Source organism: Platalea leucorodia, assembly GCF_965183815.1.
Source record: "Platalea leucorodia genome assembly, chromosome: 11".
Taxonomy (NCBI): Eukaryota; Metazoa; Chordata; class Aves; order Pelecaniformes; family Threskiornithidae; genus Platalea; species Platalea leucorodia.
The window spans coordinates 18,197,141-18,216,825 of NC_138833.1; the positions used below are offsets into that span (position 1 = coordinate 18,197,141).

At 57.9% G+C, this 19,685-nt stretch overlaps 1 protein-coding gene across 4 annotated transcripts in view; it reads right to left on the bottom strand.

Annotated features, from left to right (window-relative positions):
* FLT4 (fms related receptor tyrosine kinase 4) overlaps positions 1 to 18,821 on the bottom strand; it is a 60,755-nt gene extending 41,934 nt beyond the window's left edge. For all 4 annotated transcript variants that reach the window (XR_014229426.1, XM_082323715.1, XM_082323714.1 and 1 more), the window contains exon 1: positions 18,688 to 18,821. Coding sequence is in view for 3 of the 4 variants with exons in the window: in XM_082323715.1 (XP_082179841.1) it covers positions 18,688 to 18,745 (58 nt within the window). In the remaining variant the exon portion in view is untranslated. The remainder of the gene's footprint in view (positions 1 to 18,687) is intronic.
* Between the last annotated feature and the right edge of the window lie 864 nt (positions 18,822 to 19,685).

Sequence of the window (19,685 nt, forward strand, 5' to 3'; positions counted from 1 at the left end):
TGTCTATTTTCAGAGAAGTGCGTTTCCCAGCGGTTTTCCTAGCCTTGATCTCTCAGTGTGTGGCTCTGAAAGGCGCCAGGCTGCACCGAGGGCCTTCTCCTTATCACCGGTGGCTCCTTCGTTTTCTCCAGCCCCCTCCACCTCTTTCTGCACCCTGAAATCACTGCTACTCTCAGCACGGCATGGCTGCCTGCTGGGGTCCTGCATCCCAGGGCTCTCCCTACCTGGTGGGGAAGCCACGCTCGCCCTGGAAAGTGCTACCCACCCCAGGGTGTCTCACAGAGACCGAGCAGCCCGCAGGCTCCAGCCTTGTGCCTGACCTCGAGGACGCTGTGGGAAAGCCTTGCCAGGGGCCTGGTTTTCCCTTGTGATGGCTGCAGACGGCTAAATCACTGCAGAGCAACGCCTGTGCCAGAGCCAGCACCGCCACAGCGAGTGATGGCTTTGGACACCCGTGCAAAGGCTGCACATGGGCGGAGGTGCAGGTATGGCACGGCATGGTATGGCACGGCATGGTATGGCACGGCATGGTATGGCACGGCATGGTATGGCACGGCATGGCTCCCACTCTCCCTCTGCTTCCACTCACAGGAAACCCTGCACCGGATCCTCCCTCCGAGCCCCCGCACACCACCTCAGCCCCTCTCTGCTTCCCCTTCCCTCCCTCTCTGCTGAGTCGGCCCCGCTGACTGATTAACGGGGAGCCTTTCCGGATAGGGATTTTGTTCACGCTCTGTCCTTCTTGCTGACTTCCTTCCCCGGCGCTGGGACTGGATCGCTCTGGCCACAGCCGCTGCGTGTCCCCAGCTAACCGGCACAGCTCACGCTCCTGCCACCAAACTTACTGCTTCGGGGTTTTGTCACCAGAGCTGCAAAATAACATGCACAGAGCAAAGCTGGTCCAGATGAGGCTGCGCGCTCCCTCTTGTCTCCCTGCGCCTCGCATACCCAGCCTGCCCACCCCAGTGCTGTACCAGGGCAAAAGATAGGCTGGAAGGGAAAAAAAGTGTCCTTTCCCCCTGATCCTGCTACTGCCCCTCAAAAGACTGCTGTGTTCAGGCAAAAATTCCCAGTCAATAAGCATCCCAACAAAGCAAGGCAGAAACTTGAGATCTTTCTACAAAAGGGATTTCTGGCAGATTTGCACTGAGCAGCTGAATCCCCAGACCAAGGGTCCAGGATGGAGCCTCTGAATTTACCCACATCCTGCATCTGCACTGCAAAGCACCACGGATGAGCCTCTTCCGACTCGCCGGGCTCAGGCAGCTGCTCTGGCCTGTCCCTGGCTGGGGCTCAACAGCGCTCTGAACGCCCTGGGATTGCTCAGTGCCCAGTGCTACCGAACAGCCCGATGTGGCTCCTCTTGCAAAGCATTTCCCATTTCTCTTGGGTTTTACCCCCAGCCTAAAGCCTTGGCTGCCTTGAGCTGCTCATGCAGGCTGCAAAGCTGGTGGTGGGGCTCTTCCCTTGCAAGCAGGGCAAGGCATGCACTTAGACATGAAATCACACACCATAGTTACTATGTGAGCAAAGACCTGCTGCTGCACAGCCAACAATAAAATTCCGGTACCTCGCTGGCAATTGGGGAAACAGGGACTGAACGACCCTTTCTGATGCAGAAGAGCAGCAATGGCTGGCACTGGAGGAGAGGGAGGAGAAACCTTGCTCTGCCCTTTCTGCAGACCTCTCCTCCGGCTTTCCAGGCTGGGCTTGTCCGAATTAGCAGCATTTGCTGGCGAAACCGCATGTACACCATTCACCATTTCCCCTTGCCCCGCAGGAACTAACCCCAGCACTGCAGGTGCCATCTTCCCCCTCTGCTCCAGTTAGCTCTTCCCCACCAACCCCGTGTTGGTGTAACTGGCTGCCCTGGTCCTGGAGGACCTGCGGCTGCTCACAGACACACGGAAAGTCCACGTGCAGGAGGCAGAGCCGGGCCAACTTCCCACCTACAGGGCTGAAGTTCCCGCACGGAGTGATCCCTCCTCATGCACGGGGCAAGCATCCAGCTGGGGGTTGGAGCTGGAAAGCGTGAGTGTCACGTCACGACAAGGAGCAGGCAGCTGGCAGAGCAGCAGGGGGAATTTGGACGTAGGGCTGTCAGCTCCTCCTCTTCCTCCTCCCGGTGCTTACCAGCACAGAGGAAGGCTTGTTTTGCAGAGAGGTGAGATATCACACGAGGCTGAGAAATGAATGGCAGGCTCCGGCCAACGTGGGGATGAAACACCAGGTGTTTTCTCTCCAGCCTCACAGCGGGCAGGGCGAGCCCCAAACCACAGCGGGAACTCACACCAAAACGGAGCAGGTTCTGCCCAGCAGCCACCCCTGCCCACAGTGAGGCTGGGGGAAGAATGGAGAGGCGGCGTGCTAAAGGGCTCTGTGGGCAAGAGGGAAACAGGCTGAGGTGTAAGCAATGAATAAATTAAAAACAATAGTGATAGAAAACCGTAAATACCCCAAAACTATGTATTTGCACAAGGGCAAAGGAAGCAGGTCCCTTCTTTTACAAGGTTCATGAAAGATGTTCCTTTTTCTGCAACCCGGGGTTGACCATTGCTTCAGACCTGTCCCAGAAAGGGTTAAACACGGGGGCTGTGCTCCTCTGTGCAGGATCAGCCCCTCTGCGCCCTGTGTTGTGCTACAGCAGCATCGCTGTCCCAGCCACACAACTGACCCCCACGCACCAAGAGCTCATTCAGGCCTGGGGCAACACCTTCCCCTTCTCACGGCGGGCAACGCCAATGGCGAGACAACACTCCTCTGGCCTAGAGATTTTCATCCACGGACCTCAAAGCCCTGAAATGTCACCAAATCAAAGTGTGGTGGATCTGTGTCCTCACCATTTAGTGAGGATATTCCCAAAGCATCAGATGTTCCTTTGTTCCAACTGGGGCAAGCTGTCCTCTTTCAGGGGACACAAGGGACTAATAATTATAGGAACTCAGTCAATATTCACAAACACAGAGGCGATCATCATTATTGGGTGTCTGATCCCTCCTGTCCAACACCAAAAGCACAACGAGACATTAACTTTGCCCAGAGACACCTGGGGCTAAGTATGGAGGTAGGAGCCCCCCGAGCAGGGACCAATATGAGGGCAGAGGAAGGGGCCACCAGAGCTGTTGGAAAGGCTTTTTTCTTGGCACCAGCCCCAGAGATGCCCCAAGCACCACGGGTCTGCAACGATGCCAGGTGAGGAGAAAGGATGTGTGTCCAAACAGACAGGGCATTTGGGGGATGCAAAAAATCGGGGCTTTCCTCCAGCTCAGCGCCCACGGCCAGGGGAGACCCCAGCCAAGGCATCTCCCTGCCTGCCAGCCAAGCGGGGAGTGGGATGGGGTGGGCAGAGATGTGAGCAGTGCATCCTGCAATAGCAGCACGGTCCCGACACAAGCAGAAGGAGCAACAGCCAGACCAGCAGCACCACGAGGCCGGGTGTCCTGCTCTGCTCCTGCAACCCCTGGCACGGCGGCACGGCCACGCACCCAGCACCCACGGGTCTGGCCAAACAGCCCCACGGCCTTGCTCCAAAAGGCTGCTCTGGCCTCAATGCACGCACCCCAACCTCTCATTGCTCATAAACTTTAATTAACCGGTTCTTTTCTGGCAAGGCACAAAAATCTCGTAACCACTCGCACTGATGGGGAACGAGGCAAAGAAAGTCAAGAGCTCCCTGGGCTCTTTCAGCTTTTGGAGTTACAAGCTGGCAGCCTCAGCAGGGGATACAAGCAGAGGAGCTTGAAAGCAGGAGCCACTTTCAAGACAGCTGGGCTGTCCTGAGGAGCAAAATTACCTTTGTAACCTTCAGTCTTGGTCCCTTGGGGCCTCGGGGATTTAAATCAGGGTATTTCACAAGCCAGCTGCCCCGAGCCGAGCACCCAATGCCCGACCACGCCGCCACCTGCTTTCAGGGCTCTGGTCTGCACGGGCACAGCCACCCATGCCCTTGGGACCTGCCACCACGTCATCCCAGAGCATCCCAAAGAGCGGTCAACGAGCGCCTGTCCGGGAGTGTTTATCTGTCTGCCTTTCTCCCCCGCAGGAAGCACTCTCTCACCATCGCCCTGCCTCGCTCAGCCCGGTTTCCTGCTCCATCCTGCCAGGTTTACCCTGCTTTTTCCTCCTCCCCTCCCCCTGCCCCACGGCTGTCAGGCCATGTTTGCATTTCTGTCTCCTGCCGTCTTTCCTCTCCCTACACCCCCCCGCGCTCGCTCCCTACTCCATCCTCCCCAAGAGGCTACGTCCTGAGCCAAAGTTAGCCCGTGTCAGGTAGCCACATGTCCGGCCTGGGGCAGCGGGTCAGCCGGGGCCACCCTGCAGACCTCCTCCAGGATCTCTGCTGTCAGCAGCCTCCCCGACCCCCGGGGGAGCTGACTGTTTGCTGCTCTCGCTCGGGCGAGGGATGCTCCCGCACATCAGAGAGCTCGTTTCCCCTCGGCGGGCCGCCGGCCCACCCCTTCTGCTGCTGGCCAGGGGCTGGCCAGACGCCGCTTTGTTTGGTCCCCCATTCCCTGAATCGCTCCGGGTTTGTTGGCTGCCTGCTCCTGCCCAGAGAATCCTTTTCCTGCCTTTGAGATAGAGGATGCTCGAGCCATCTGTGCGTTTTATTTCCTTGTAGAAACTAACAAGCCAAGGATTGCTTCCTCTCCCTGACATTTCGGAGGGCAGCTCCGGCTCAGCGGGATGCGCGGGGAGGGGAGGGGGAGCCCAGCACCCTCAGACAGGAACGGGACCTATTCTGTCCGCAGGATTCACTCCCCAAGGGGCAGAAAACCTCAGACCTGCCAAAACGCTTGTGGCAGCTCCCACTCTGCCACCGCCGTGGCTCTGCAGGAGCCCAAGGCGAGCTGCCCTGCTTAGCATACATAGCCACCGCTCTTCCAGTGGCCCCTATTAACTGCATGGCTAAACCCTTGCAAAACTCAATTAAAATTATCCTCCCACATCTTAAGGACTGTCAAGTTGCTTCTCTTCCTGTTTTAATTTACTTCTTTCAAAATCTTGCCCTGCTCACATTCTCTGCCCCCGCAGGATGTGATTAACGTGGCATAGAAAGAGCAGAGGGATCGGATGGCTTTAGGGGACCGGTAACAGAAATCAGCACTGTTCATTACATCTTTAACCTGAAGGGACGCAATAGATGATCCACAGCTCGTGTGAAATGAGTGTTGGTCCAAATCCGGTACCTGGCAGACAGGCACTGCCAGCACAAACAGATGGCCAGGATGGGCCAGGGACATCCCCCCGTGGGCCCTGGGGGTCTGGGATCTCTGTGCAGGGGGCTTGGGAAAAGCTACCTCCAGTTAACCTATTTGGGACTGCTCAGGAGTTGCCTGACCATTGCAGGATTCAGAGCTTAATTCCACCCCATGTCTGTCCAGGTGTAACCCCGGGGGCTTTACTGGGCTGAGGTACCTCTGGCAGCAGAGGGTACAAACCCATGGGACACTAAAAAGACATCTTCAGCCACTGAGAAGAAACCATAACCTATACAGTGACAAAGGGCAAACGACTAAAGGAAATCATTATCCACTGCTGCTCACACTGTACCTGATGAAGTTAAGAGCAGATGACAAAGTACCTTGTCAAGTAGCTCAGCTAAACTGGATTTTGCCACTTATGGGATACCCACAGAGAGATTCCCAAAGAGAGGGATAAGCTCCCAGAGGACAAGTCACCACCAGCTCTTGCACACAGTGATCCAGGTGAGACATCCAGGTCTAGGAGTCTCTAACCCACCCATAGCCAAAACAGAGCGGGTGCATCAGGGCAGGACCCCCTGCCCACGCCAGGGCATCGTCCCCTTCCCCAGAGCCCCAGCTGCCCACGCTGAGGCTGGTGACAGCCCAGGCAGAGCCGGGACCAGCTCCAGTGCCTGGGCAGGGGCTTCCACCCACAGCACTGGGGCTTTGCTGCATGGACACAGAGTAAGGGAAAAGCCTGAGAAGCAGCGGAGAGGAGACCCTCAGTTTGGACACCATTTACTACAGCTCCATGATGAGCCGTTCCCAGAGGCTCAGGTGAAGCTCCTGTCAAAGCAAGCCGCAGATGTGCTGTTGGGGGAAGATGGGAGTTCAAGCTAAGCGAGGCCTCGGCATCCAGCTCTTGCTGGGAGATGAGGAGGCAGAGGCAGCTGACCGGGAAGCCAGACAGAGCCTGAGGGTTGGCACTGAGCACAGAGAGAAAAGGGCAGCAGCATTTGGAAAGAAAAAAAAGCAAGTCGTAGGTTTGCTTTTTCCTTGTGTGTGGGCTTAATTGCTGGCCTTTCAAGTTTAGCTCTTCCCAATACTGTTGGCTTATGGACAGGCTGAGCAGGACACTGAAGAAACCCCTGTATCCCACTCAGGGCAGGTTTCCCCGACGTGAGCAAAGCCTGCAGACCCTGCCTGCCTCCCGCCCAGGCTGCTGCAGCCAGGCTGACCGTGCTGGAGTTTTTCAGGGGTCTGCAAGCCATGCAGCTGGACTGGGAGGCACCGTGCCAAGCGGAAAAGACCTGCTCCTCCATCTTCATGTCCCTGGAGTTTGCATCCAGATGTTTGCTACTTAGCTGTGAATTGAAATCAACTCAGAGCCCTCAAACCAAACAGCTGCCCTGGAGCTGGCAGTGCCTGTTCTCCTCTGCAGCACAACCCACCCTCAAGCTGATCTCCTGCTGCTGAGTGCAAGAGAAGCTGATGAACAGGCTAAGTGGGAAAAAACAGTTTTGCAATTAGGTGATTATCTTGGCCTTGGAAAACCTGGATTCAATTCCCCATCTGCTCCAGGCTCCCTGTAAGCCCATCATGCAGCTTATTTGTACCTCCATCCTTGCTTGAGCCACAGAGGATAGGGCAGCAGGAACTGGGCTGCTTTGGCTTGGAAAAAAAAGATACTCAAGCAAGAAAGGAGGAATCCTTATTCCTTCTAATGAAAGGCAACAGGGAACAAAGAAAATGGATTTATCCCAGAGCCAATGCAACATGAAAAAGCTACATTAGACGTGGATGGGTCCAGAAAGTAGGAAGCACAAGCAAAGCGCAGGAGGAATTCAAACTTCCTGATTATCAAAGCAGGGTTTTCAAGCATCAAGTATAATCTAAAAATAATAATAATAAAAAAGAAAAGGGAAGAGTGGTCACGGGCATGAGAGCGTGCTGCTGCCTGGGGAGCGGGAGAAGACGAACCCTCCTCCACGGCGCAGCTTCTCGCATGCACACCCGCACGTGCGCACACGCGCATCTGCACGACCCCTTCTGCCGCCTCCGACGGGGTGGGCACGAGGGGAGGCAGGAAGATCACAGGCACACGCTCTTCAAAGCGGAATTAGTCATCAGAGGTAGCGGCAGAGGAAGGAAACCTCAGGTACGAGGTCAGACGTGCACAAGCAGAGAGGGCTGCTGGAAGAGCTCTGAGCACTCGCTGCAGATCTAAGAGCCCTCCTAGCATCCACGTGAGCAGGACAGGAGGCGCAGCTCCCTGGGGTAAACACATCTACGGCAACGCAGGAGATAAGAAATTTCAACTCTCCTGGAAAACACTGTGCAGCTCGGCTTTCTGCCATCCTTGAAAGCAGCCGGAGCCAGCCAAACCTGGAGTCTTCCCTGATGTGGTTAATAAAAATTTTACTCTGCTCTCTCCGGGATCCTGAAGAGGGACGGGCTCTAGACAGTGCTGCAAATCTCTCCCCCCGCGCAGGACTTTGCTGGATTGCTCCTCACCCCTGGGTCAGTGATCCCGTCTGCTCCCTGCTGGGCAAAGAGACTTGAAGATGGACAGACGCGGGGCACTGGGAGGAAAGCCGGCCCCGCGGGGCTGCCTGGGGCGTCGATGGCAAGTTACAAACGCATGTGCTCTCAGTTTCTCTTGGCGCAGAGCTGTGACTGCAAGCCAGGACCTGCTGCAGCAGGAGATGATAATCATCATCTCCGAGAGCCGAAGTGTATCGGGGCATTCACGTCACTTGAGATTAGCTGGCTGTTTAACATCTGCACAGATTTCTCTCTCCACCTCCACATAACACCCCTCACGCAGCCATGAAACTCATTTAATTCCCTTCCAAGAAAGGCTGAGTTGGAAATGTCACACTTTGTACATCATAGCACAATTCCTACAGTGAAACACCCAGCCTAAATGGCAGTATCGGACTCTGGTGCTATTGGAAGGCCAGCAAGCTAAAACACCTTATGCTGCTTTTTAAAAATAGCTTACAAGAGTGTTACCAAGTTTCATAAACACCCAGTTACTCTCTTGCTAATACTCAGAGGCTGACTGTTGTTTTCCCGTTCAAAGGTGCTTCCCTTGCCACGCAGCTCAGCGGGGAGAGCACGCAAGCGGACGCAATGGGAAGGAAGCGTTTACACATGCTAATGACTTCCACCGAAGGAGCACAAGTACTAACAGGGAAATTGCGCTAAAGAGACAACATGCCACTTCCTTGGCTGTCCCCATTTGGTCACCGTAAGGTGCTTGGTGCTTAGAGCCATGGGGCAAGGCTGGGGATGGCCCTCCCAGCACCATGGGAAAGCCAAGGTGTGAATGAAGGGAAGCCGCATTGGCTTGGACCACAAAGGCAGGAGAAGCCGTTTCGGCACCACAGTGAACCAAGGGGCTGAGGACAGCCACTGGCCCTTTCCCATTCCCAGCAACGTGGGTCCAAGGGCCAGAGCCCTTCCAGGTGCTGTTCAGGCCATTTCACCACGCGCATCTCTCTTCATGCCAGCACAGGTTTCCTAAGTTCACATGGGGCCCTGTTTATTTTTTTTTTAATCTACTATTGTATTAAAGAAGTGTTTTTCTTTTGGTAAAGGTTACTGCGGGGCCAATGCTGCGCAGAGCCTCCTGCCTTCCATCACCGCTATAACCTCTGAGCAGGAGCTTAGCCTGGCCAACACCACTTATCTTCAATGAAGGCAGGCTTGTATTTCCACTGCCGTATAAAAGATAGATCCCGGTGCTCCCCCTCTCCCCCGGTGCATTCTTTGAAATGCCACCCAGACCTTGTTATTGCTGGGAGGCTGGAGAGCCAGGGATTAACTGCCTCAGGCTGCATTAGGCTTTATTTGTCTAAGCAGCCAAGGGCGAGGAGCGGCCATAAATATTGTGAAATGCCGAGGGTTGTGGAGGAGCAATGTTGGGCAACACAGGCACCATGGCAGCAAGCATTGCATCTTGGCGTGGGCACAATTCTGGTGTGACTTATGCCGTTGGACAGGTTCCTGCCTCCCTACAACACAGGAGGCTTGGGGGACATCAAAACCCATCCTCAAGTGTTCGAACTGGGGACGTCAAGCTACCACTCGTGCCTTCTGGTTGCCGCTGTTAGTCCTCGTAGCACGTGAGCAAGCAAGCGTGGTGGATCTACCTGACCAAATGGGAAAATCCCACCGCAACGCTGTCACTCAAGGGGGCACACACTGGGGTCTGAGCCTGTCTGCCCAGAACAGGGCTGTATGGGGTACACTGTGGCTCCCCTTCACTTGCGCACTGGGATGTCACAGCACAGGGAGGAGATGAAGAACAGGGTACGCCCTGATCCCATCCCAGCACCACTGGCACTGCCAGAGCCAGCACTTAGAGACAGCAGCCCAGGATCTGCTGAATCTCATAGTTTAGCAACAACCAACAAAGAAAATGAGGAGTCATCAGACTCAGACGCACCCTACAGCAGCTAAATTGCTTCACAAACGTGTCACCAGGTAACTCCGTTTGCAGGCAAGGTGGTTGCTTCCCCCATGTTTCATCCCAGCACAAGGACCGCGCGCTGCCTGCCCAGCGGCACGGGAGTTTCTTGCTGTGAATGCACACATCTCCCATGGGAGCATCCCGCACCGCAGCCGGCCACCACGCTTTCAGGACATGCTGTTAAACTTCTGCCCTTTGCTTCCCGAGGGCCAAGCGCTGCAGCGTGGTGAAGGGATGATGGCCACTTAGACCAAATTATGCCTCACCGGGGACTCTGCTGAGGCAGGGCAACCCAACGCGCGAGTGATGGATTTCTGTGGGCACTGGATGCTGTCACCTCTGCGGGATGCGATTTTGCTTGCTGCCATCACTCTGAGCTGGCAGTTTCCAAATCTGAGTATAAACCACAATTCGTGCCCAACCTTCTTGCCTCAGTAAACATCAAGATTTACTGTCATCCATGGCAATTATTGACTTGACCCTTACTTCTGTCAGTATTTTTTTTTTTTAGGTCACTACATCACACATCCATCTCTGCAGATGCCAGTATTTCAGAAATGAGGAAAACGAGTCACAGAGGGAGAGCGAAGCCCAGAGCTGAACCTCACTGTCAGCGCACACGCGTGTGTCTGCGCAGACAGGTACGTGCTTCCCCCAGCCGACGCGGGACCTTCCGCACCCAGGGAAACCAATGGAGGGTTTTCCAGGCTCTGCTATGCAGCCCTGCACTTTTTGTAGCTTTTTGGGGGGAACGCATGAAACCAGTAAACCTTTTACAGAGTTCCCCACTGCATGAAGAGCCCATGTGCCTCTAACTCAGAAAGATGATGGAGGACCAAAAAGCCCTCCGCGGGTCTCCTGGGAGTTGTGAACGTGCAGACAGACCTTCGCAAACCTGTGGAGCCACTACCCAACTCGGTGCACCTGGCTGGGGTCTGCCGAGCCCCGTGAAGCCCTGCCAGTGGCCAACACGGTGACCCCGCTGCAGGATGGGCGCTTTGTGTCCCCACAGAGGAAGGGGATGGTGACCCAGGCGGGAGGCCTGGCTGCCACGGGCACTGCTCGCTGGCTAGTGCTGGCCACTCAGAAAAGCCATCATGAGCTTGCAAATTCTTTATAAGCTTCCCACGTGACACAATTAGCCAGGGGCCAGATCCTGAAGCTCTCTTTACTCGGACCAGTCTCCACTGAAGTCATTGAGGCATTGGCCAAAATACAACTGAAGGATTTCAGGATTTGGCCCAGTAATAAAAACTTCCTTCCTTTGTCTACTGCTCACTCCACATGATCCACTACCTCCCGGCCTCCTCCTGGCCACGTCTCCCGAGACTGGGGCCATCAGTTGTTTTGGTTGATGCTGCTCTTTCATTTTACCCTCTGCCGGACCGTGCCTGTCCCCTCCTGCAGCTGCAAGCTGCTGAGGTGGAGGGAGCCGGGGCGGCCGGCGAGGAAGAGGGCGGATCGCAGGGTGAAATGCAACCCAGGAGAGGGGCAGTGCCGGTCCTGGGGACACGCACGTGTGCGGACACCACGCAGGCTGGGAGCAGTCTCAGCCATCACCTCCCCAAAGGCAATTCCTTCAACACCTCTTAGAGGATGGGATGGAGTGCCTCCAAAAAAGCCTTTCTCCCCGCCGCTGACTGTAGAGCACGTGCCTTAGGCTATACACTAAACTTTTATCCGATGGGGACTGGGTGAGATGACTCCTGCCCAGGAAGGTACAGCAGGAAGTTAACTCATCTCCCCGCAGTGGCGACTATGCATCACGCTAGGAAGTAACACCATAAGAAACACGTATAATTTTAAACAAATAACTTGCAATATGAATTTTACTGCTTTTTCTGCCTCAGAATAGCAAGGAGGATGCAAAGCCCTGTTATCCCCCATGGGTGCCTCATCCCCAGCACGGCCGTCCGAAAGGTGCACTGGGGTTTGCAGCAGGAGCTCCTGTTTTCTTCCCATATCTACCAGCCTTGCACACCTGTAGCACCGACAGAGCAATATATGAACACAAATGGACTGATACAGCAATTCCCTTCGCACCAATCTCCCTGCCCGTGCCGTTTGATGACAGAAAGCAAACACAAAAGGAATTTGAACTTAGCTGAAGTGAAAAGCATTTGGTCCTGAGGTACCAGCATAGTTTGATGACCTAAACCTCAATCCTGCAACTCATGGATGCTCAGGTAAATGATCTGGTCATATAGCGGATTGCTCAGAGAGCGCAGAAACAACTCCTGCGAGTTCCTGCTGCGGTCTTCAGTCTCACAGGGAGATTTTTAATATTGCTCAGCTAAAACTGAAACGGTGAGACATGCACCTTGGAGCACGCAGCTCTAACCACCCCAAGGAACATAAAACTCTGAGCAGCAGAGGACCGGTGATCTCAGGGCTGAGGGGCTGTAGTGAGCCCCATGCTGAGCTGGCTCACCATACCCAGCATAGCAACGCAGAGCACAGCGACGCCAATCTGTGCATTGCACAGACTAAGAGTCCAACGTCCAGGCCAGGGGCATGGCTGCCTTGCTTAGGGGTTGCTCTTTAAAAAAAAAAAAAAAAAATACAGTCTCGCTGTACATTCTGCCCTTTTTAAATACATTAATTGCCATGGAAACAATGCTCTTATTGGTATGGGAGCAGCCTGGTGGCCTCCACAGATGCAAGATAAGAATCAATGGATACATTGAAATACAGGCTCTATTTCAGGACCTTTTGTGGTTTTGGGGCTGGTCACTATGGGCACATATGAGAGAATGGCTCAGACACTACCAAGATGCCATCTTCTATGGAGAGAAAGCTGGGGACAATAAAACATGCAGTCACATCTCCTTTGCAGTGCTTATCTGCTCAGTCAGAGCATCCTTGTACGGGAGCCGGTCCCAGTACCGATGCGTGTGCTCAACTCCTGGCACTGCCCATCACTCCCAGCTCCTGCTGAAGCATCCCAGACCTGGCTGCCCTTCACATCCTCACTGCCAGTCAGTGGAAAGCCTCGCCTGGTCTCAGACCTTGGCAGGATGGCTTTGCTCCACGCCTCCCCTCTCCCCATCCATTGCTCTTTCCACCAGCTCAGATGCCTCACCAAAAAGAAGACAAAAAAATGCCGAAATAATATATATGCGCCATTGCTCCTTGGCCTTGAGAGTCTTTTAAATAGCACTGAGGGGGTTTGTACACAAACCAGCACAAAGGGAAGGGCTGCGAGTGCCCTCCCCTCCCTACCCGCAGCCGCCCCCGAAAACCCGGTGCAAAGGGCAGCCCCGGCTGCCCGGTTCTCCCCTCCCGGTGAGGAGGAGCGCTGCCCTGTTCCCTGCCGTGCCGCCCATCATAAATGGGTCCCTGAGCTGTTATCAGGCAGTGACAGTTTCCGCCATCAGATTCCTCCTGTCCGTCAGGAAAGCTAAATAAGGAACATCGTTCAGGCGGCTGCAGGAAGAGGGGAAATGCAGGGACATCCGGCCCAGCTGCCAATTTTTCCTTTCCCATGAACCACCGCTGACCTCCGCCAAGGGAGAACCTGGACACCCAGCCTGGCACCGGCACCGCTCGTCTTCGCTTAACCCTTCCCCAGGGGGCCGCCCCAGCCCCCGGAGCCTGCCCGGGCGGGTGGCCTCGCCGTGCCGTGCCGCGCAGCTGTGGTGGGATGGCACACGGGCACCGCGTCACCGGCGCTAGCACTGCAGACCGAGGCGGGTGGACTCGGCGCACCGGCTGGCGCTCGCCCAGCCAACTGGAGCCAGGGCCAGGAGAAGGCTTAACCCCTCTACGCCTGCACACGGGTGGGTGGCTACAGCTCACATCGCAGCAACAGGTCCCGAAAGCATCATCGAGCCACCCTGACTCGCTTCCCTCTTTGCATGCACCGAGACCGGGAGCAGGGCCAAGCTTATTCTCTCGCTAAGCCCTCTGCAACCACACTGGGGTTTTCCAGGCTCTGCTGGGAGTTGTAACCAGCTCTGGACTGGCTGCTGCAGGCAGGTAAAATCTCATCACCCCTTTCTCTCTGCTCACTCCAGGGCTCTGCCCATCAGTAATGGAGGATAAAGAGCAGGAAGGGCTGCAACCCACTCAGCTCTTTCTCATGGTCCTTCCTGAGGACAGCCCTGGAGTCCTTGCTGCCTTTCACTGCACAGAAGCCGAGCAGGGGAGCAGCAGCAGCAGCCTGGTTATTACACGCTCAGAGAAGGGGAGACCACAGCGCTTACTCGGAGTTATCTCTTGCTTTTCCCCACCACCTCGATCTCTACATTTCCCCAGTTTGGAGTTTTTTCCTGACCCCCTGAACCGATCCTCCCTCATTAGCAAATGATGTCTGTCCCACAGCACCTCCAGGTTTGGCCCGCAAAGCCTGCGCTGGAGATCCTCGCCCTGGAAGGAGGGGGCAGAAACGCAGCAAGAAAAACAATTCACACGTGGGAGAAGTTGTAAGGTGAAACACAAGTCACTGGCTGAAACCTGTTTCTGCTACCTCAGCAGGGAAACGACTCCAGGAGAGACTCCCCGTTTAATATTCTCAGCTTATAAAACTTAGCGGGAGTTTCGCCACCAGCTGCCGCGGGGCCAGGTTTTCACCCTCCTTCTGCTGAACTTGCACCTAGAGATGGAGCGATTTGCCCACGGCTGCTCAACAAACCGAGCAGTGACGCTGGGCTCGAGGGCTCGTGCCTCCTTGCCGACTTGACCACAGGCCATCTCCGCTTCCACTATTTTGCATTAACAATAAGGCACCGCAGATGGGCAATAATACTGTGTGCCGAAAACATCAGAACTATTTTGACCAGAGAGAAAAAGCCCCCCCGGGACCCAGCTAATCCTCCCTTTTAACAACGTGAAACAAGAAACAAAGGTCTGGGATAGCCAGAGGCAATAAAAACCTTGGAATTAATTTAACCAGTCACTAGATGCCAGTGCAGCTGCAGCAGTATTTTTTCTCCTAATGAAGGACAAAAAGATAATTCCAGCTCTGGCCCAGGGCAAGTCTCAGCGCTGGCCTCCCCAGCAGACACTGGCACGCACCGGGCGGTCACGGTCCCCCCCATGGCACCCAGCTGGCGTGGGACCCTCTGGGGACTGCCTGCCCGGCTCCCTGCTGCCCCTTGCCCAGGTGGAGATTTGCAGGAGCTGCCTGGGGTAGGTCAGTGTGAAACATGGTGCTAGGCACCTCCGGCTCAAAGTCCGGGGTAGGAAAGGGGGCTTTCAGCTTTAGCTAACCACCTGTGGCTTTTTCCTTGCAAACCCACATATTTTTCCATGCACAACTGCCTTTGGGCCCAGGAAAATATCCAACACCCACAAGGCCCCATGGTGATGAACTCCACCTCTGCACGGTGGCATGCAACAAGCCACCAGTCCCCCGCCACGCTCCTCATCCTCCCACCACGGGAATCTGCTAGGGACTGCCTTCTCCAGGCGAGCCGTGATTTTGCAGCCCTCTGTTGCAATGCCCCGGCCCGTCTTTCCCGGCGGAAGAGCCCTGCGACGTTTAGTCATTCCTCACACGGAAACCACCACGACTGCTGCCCCTCCGCTCTGGCTTCCCACCCTCCGCGGGCAGCGCAGCCTGCGGGGTCCAGCCATCACAGGGCTTTCTGCTCCTGCCCACACCTGCAGGACCCCCCCGGGACCCCCATCACCCCAGGCTTATTGCAGCTTTCCCCTGCCACTGGATTTAAATACACAGCCCCCCCAAACTGGGGGTGAGGGAGCCCCCCGCCTTGCCCCCATTGCTTGGGGCTGTTTCAGTCCAGCAAGCTGAATGCAAAGATGCCATGTTCATTTGGAAACGCCTCTGCTGCGCCAGCTCGAGTGGCTGGGGAGAAGGTGGGTGAGATGGGTGCTATCTCCAGGGCTCACGTTGCTCCCCCAAAACTGCTGAGAGCTGGGCAGACCTGGGGACCCATCAAGAGCCCCCTCCTGCTCGTCAGCCACTCTGCAAAGCAACCTCCTGAGCGCTGCGGATGCCCCATACGGCATTGGAGAAACTGCTGCCTGGCCATGGCCCTCTCCCGCTGCCGTTCCCGTGGGATCCCGCTCTCCCTTTCCCTCCCCAGGAACTGCCCCGGGACGCCAGGAACAGCCTGTTCCCTCCTGGCCGGCCGGGAGCACCTGCCCTTCCCACGCCTGCCCTGGAAAATACCGCACCAACACGGGGCCAAGAGACACTCCAGGGACAGTGATCCCGCATGCAACGCGCCCAGAGGAGAGAGGCAGTGGAGTGGGGTGGGAGACGCTGGAGGAAGCCCCCTCCCGCCCCGCCTGCGCCGGCCAGGGACATTGTGCTGCCAGGGGAGCGTTCCCCCGACCAGCCGTCAAATTGAGCTCAACAACAAACATCCTCGTGGCTGTTTGTGCAGGCAGCGAGCCGCGGGCTCGCGGGCCCAAGCCAAATCCCGGAGTGGCAGTTGCAGCCCATTCATCCGAACTCATCCCTAAGCAGACGGCGGGGCACAAGGGCCGTGGGCCGCCCCCTCCCCGGCAGCCCCCCGGGACCACGGGCTGCGTCCCTCCCATCACTCACCTCCTCCTTGGAGGCCTTGGCTCTGCTTCAGCACTAACAAGTGACTGGGTTAAGCCAGAGCAGGGTTTGTTGTGCACTTGCGGGCTTTTGCATGAAAGGGTGTTGCTGAAACGGCCCACGTTTATTACTTGCAATAAAGCAACTGCTTCAAATCCCAGCTGCGAAGGCGAATGTTGCTGCTGGCACGGTCAGCGCGAGGCTGTCCGAACACCCAGCCAGGGAGGTCTGCGTGATCTTAGAGGAGGGCAGGCAGCGCCAGCCAAGGCGATCGGCCGAGGTCCTACACAAGCACGGGCCATTCCCTCACGCAAAGGGCATACGCTCCTGAAAGCGGCAAGCCAGAGTCCCCAGCAGGATTACTGGGCTGTGGGGTGGTCAACGCTGCTCTGCGCCCAGAGCATCGCGGCTCAGGGAGCACATGCTCTCATCGCCGTCCACAAAGGGCTGCCCTAGGATGCTGGGGCTGAACCTCCACCCGCTCCCCCATCACACCGCCGGCAAAGGGCAGCACCCGACTCCGCTCCATCCTGGGAGCACCGCAGAGCTGGGACGCGTGGAGAGCCTGTGTGCTCCTACACACAGCATCCCGTCCTAGTGCTGGGCTGTTTAACTGGGTACCAGGGTGCAGGAACAAGCAGGACACAGGACCCAGAGCCAGAACAGACCTTTCATGATCCCGAGATGAGTATTTCACCCTTCCCAGGGGGAACAGTCTGACATCCCCATCCCTGCTCCCAAGGGGAGCAAATATTTGCACCCAGTTGGGATTATGGTTAATAAGGAATTTGTGGGTCCTTTACACACTGACAAACTGGTCTCAGGTGAGAGAAGAGGCAGCAAATCCCCAGGGTACGGTCCCCCACCTGAGCTCCCATCGCCCTTCGTCGCTGCGCTCATCAGGCAGCGCTGGAGAGCTTCAAAGCTCTGCGCAGCCCCGCGCTGATGAGGCCCACACATCACGCAGCCGCGCCGGCCAGAGCCTCCCAGGCACCGCTCCCCGCACCTCCAGGAGATGAAAGAACCTGAGAACAGCTACACCACGCTTTACAAATTGCTAACAAGAGAGCTCTGAACAGCTGCAGCTCCCGCCGCCGTGCCGCCAGCAGCAGGTCGCTTTCTGCCCTGCCTCCGGGAGCAACCCCTGGGCTCTGGTACCCGCTGGGTCCTTCAGCCCCGTGGCGCCAGAGCCATCGGCAGCGTTTTGGGCAGAGCAGGTTCCTGGTGCCACTGCCAGCGATGCTGTCTGTACCGCACCTCCACACTGCCATGGCCAGACCCGCAGCCCTCCCGTGAGCTCGCTTCAACCACGGCAGCAAACACCGCCGGTGAGAGTGAGTCACTGAGCCGAGGCTACAGAAAATTCTATTTATGCTCCCAAAATTCATCTCCCCATGTTGCACGCTTCCAGCGTTACTAACTTTCTGTCGGTCTCGCTCTGATCCAGGCTGTAAATGCTTTACCCGTGCAAGCAGGAGCTTCCCTAGGGGAAGCTGGTGGGACTGGTGCCCCGTCCCCGCCGCCCTGGCAGTGCCCACCCAGCTCTGCTCTGCCCCGCGGTCTCTGCCTGCTGGAAAGGCATTGCAGCCCCATCTCTGCTGTGGTTCCACATCCACCTGACCCAAGCTGCGGCCAGGGGGTTCGACTCGCTGCCCAACAGCCTTTTGCCCCAGAAGTGCTATGGGAAGGAAAAGCATTTCCCCGGGATTTGCCTTGGGTGACTTCCCAGGCGGACCAGGGCTGCCAGCGATCGGCTGGGAGAGGCAGGCTGGACGGCATCGCATGGACCACCGCCTCTTTGTGCCTTCCTCCCCTACACGCTGCCCGGCGCTCACAAATTAATGACTCTGTGCATGAAAAAATAAACAAACAGAGCAAGGAGCCGGCCTCCAGGCTGCCCTCCCCGGCCAGGGAGCGCAGAGAAATCCCTCCTGCCAGAGCCCGCTGGGGTTTCTCCATGCTTGCAGCGAGCACACCCGCGGCACGGGCACGGCGTGGGCTCACCCACGGCCCCGAACCCCGCAGGGACGGCGGCAGGGTCCCGTCCCGTCCCGTCCTGTCGCTGCGGGGACGCTGTCACAGCCGTCGGGGGACACCCGGGCGGGCACCGCGGCGCGTCCCCGTCGGGGCTGGGGGGCCCCGGGGCGGGCTGTGGCCATCCCCATCGGGGATGGGGGGACCCCGGGGCGGGCTGTGGCGGGGATAGGGGACCCCAGGGCGGGCTGTGGCGGTCCCCATCGGGGACGGGGGAGCGCCGGTCCCCGTCGGGGATGGGGGACCCCAGGGCGGGCTGTGGCGGTCCCCATCGGGGACGGGGGAGCGCCGGTCCCCGTCGGGGCTGGGGGACGCCGCAGCAGGCAGTGCGGGTCCCCGCGGGGTCTGGGGGCCATGCGAGCGGGCAGCGCCGGCTCCCGTCCCATCCCGCCGTGGCAGCCCGCATCCCCAGCGCGCCCGCAGGTGCGGGGACGAACGGCCGAGCCCCGGGCCGGGGCCGGGCAGCCCGCAGCACTCACCTGCCTCCGAGACAATGCCGAGCCAGAGCCAGAGGGGCAGCGTACAAACTCTCTTCATCTCCGGGGCTGCCGGCAGGTCCGTGCGGGGCGGCGCGGAGCGATGCGGTGCGGAGCGCCCCGCTCCCGAGCTCTGCTCCCGCCGCGCCCCAGCTGCGGCAAGGCGCGGCGGCGGGCGGGGAGCACCGGGGCCGTTTCCTTTTCCTCCGCCCGCCCGGGCCGCCCGCCGCCCTCCGCCGAGCCTGCGGGGCGCCGGGCGGGCGGCGGGGCGGGGCGGGGCGGGGCGGGGGGCTGGGGGGGGGTGGGTGCACCTGCGGGGTCTCTGCACCCCCCCGCACCTGTGCGCGCGGGTGCCCCGCAGCTGCGTGCGTGGGCGCGCATCCCCCTGCAGCTGGGTGGAAGTGCGTCCCGCACCTGTGTGCATGGGTGTGCATCACCCCTGCCCCCCCCCCCCCGCCCCGGACGCATCGGCACCCCCACACCTGTGTGCATATGCGTGCGAACGCACGCCCTGCACGCCTGCGTGCACCCCTCTGCGCCCCACCTGCGTCCGTGTGCACCGCGCGTCACCTGCGTGCAAATGCCCGCACGTCTCCTCTCTGGCGTGCAGCCGGGTGCGCACCCCGACCTCTCGGGCCAGAGGGAATGCACACAAACACCCTCTCACACCGGCGTGCACACGCCTCGTGTGAACACACGCAGCTCACACCTGCCTGCACGCACACCCTCACGCCCTGCAAAGCCCGTACCTCCCACCCGTGTGCACACACCCAGGCACGCAGTCCTGCGCTCGCCCCCGAGTCCCTGCTCCCCCAGGGGCACACAAAGATGCACACGCACTTTCTCACACCTCTCTGCACACACTTGCACCCCTACTCATTTGGGGGAGCACTGGGGGCCCCCACTCACGCCGTCCATCCACGCACACTGCCGGCAGCATAAAGGCAGCCACGTTACCCCCCAGCACCGTTACATGTGGCACACACACGCCTCTCTGGCAG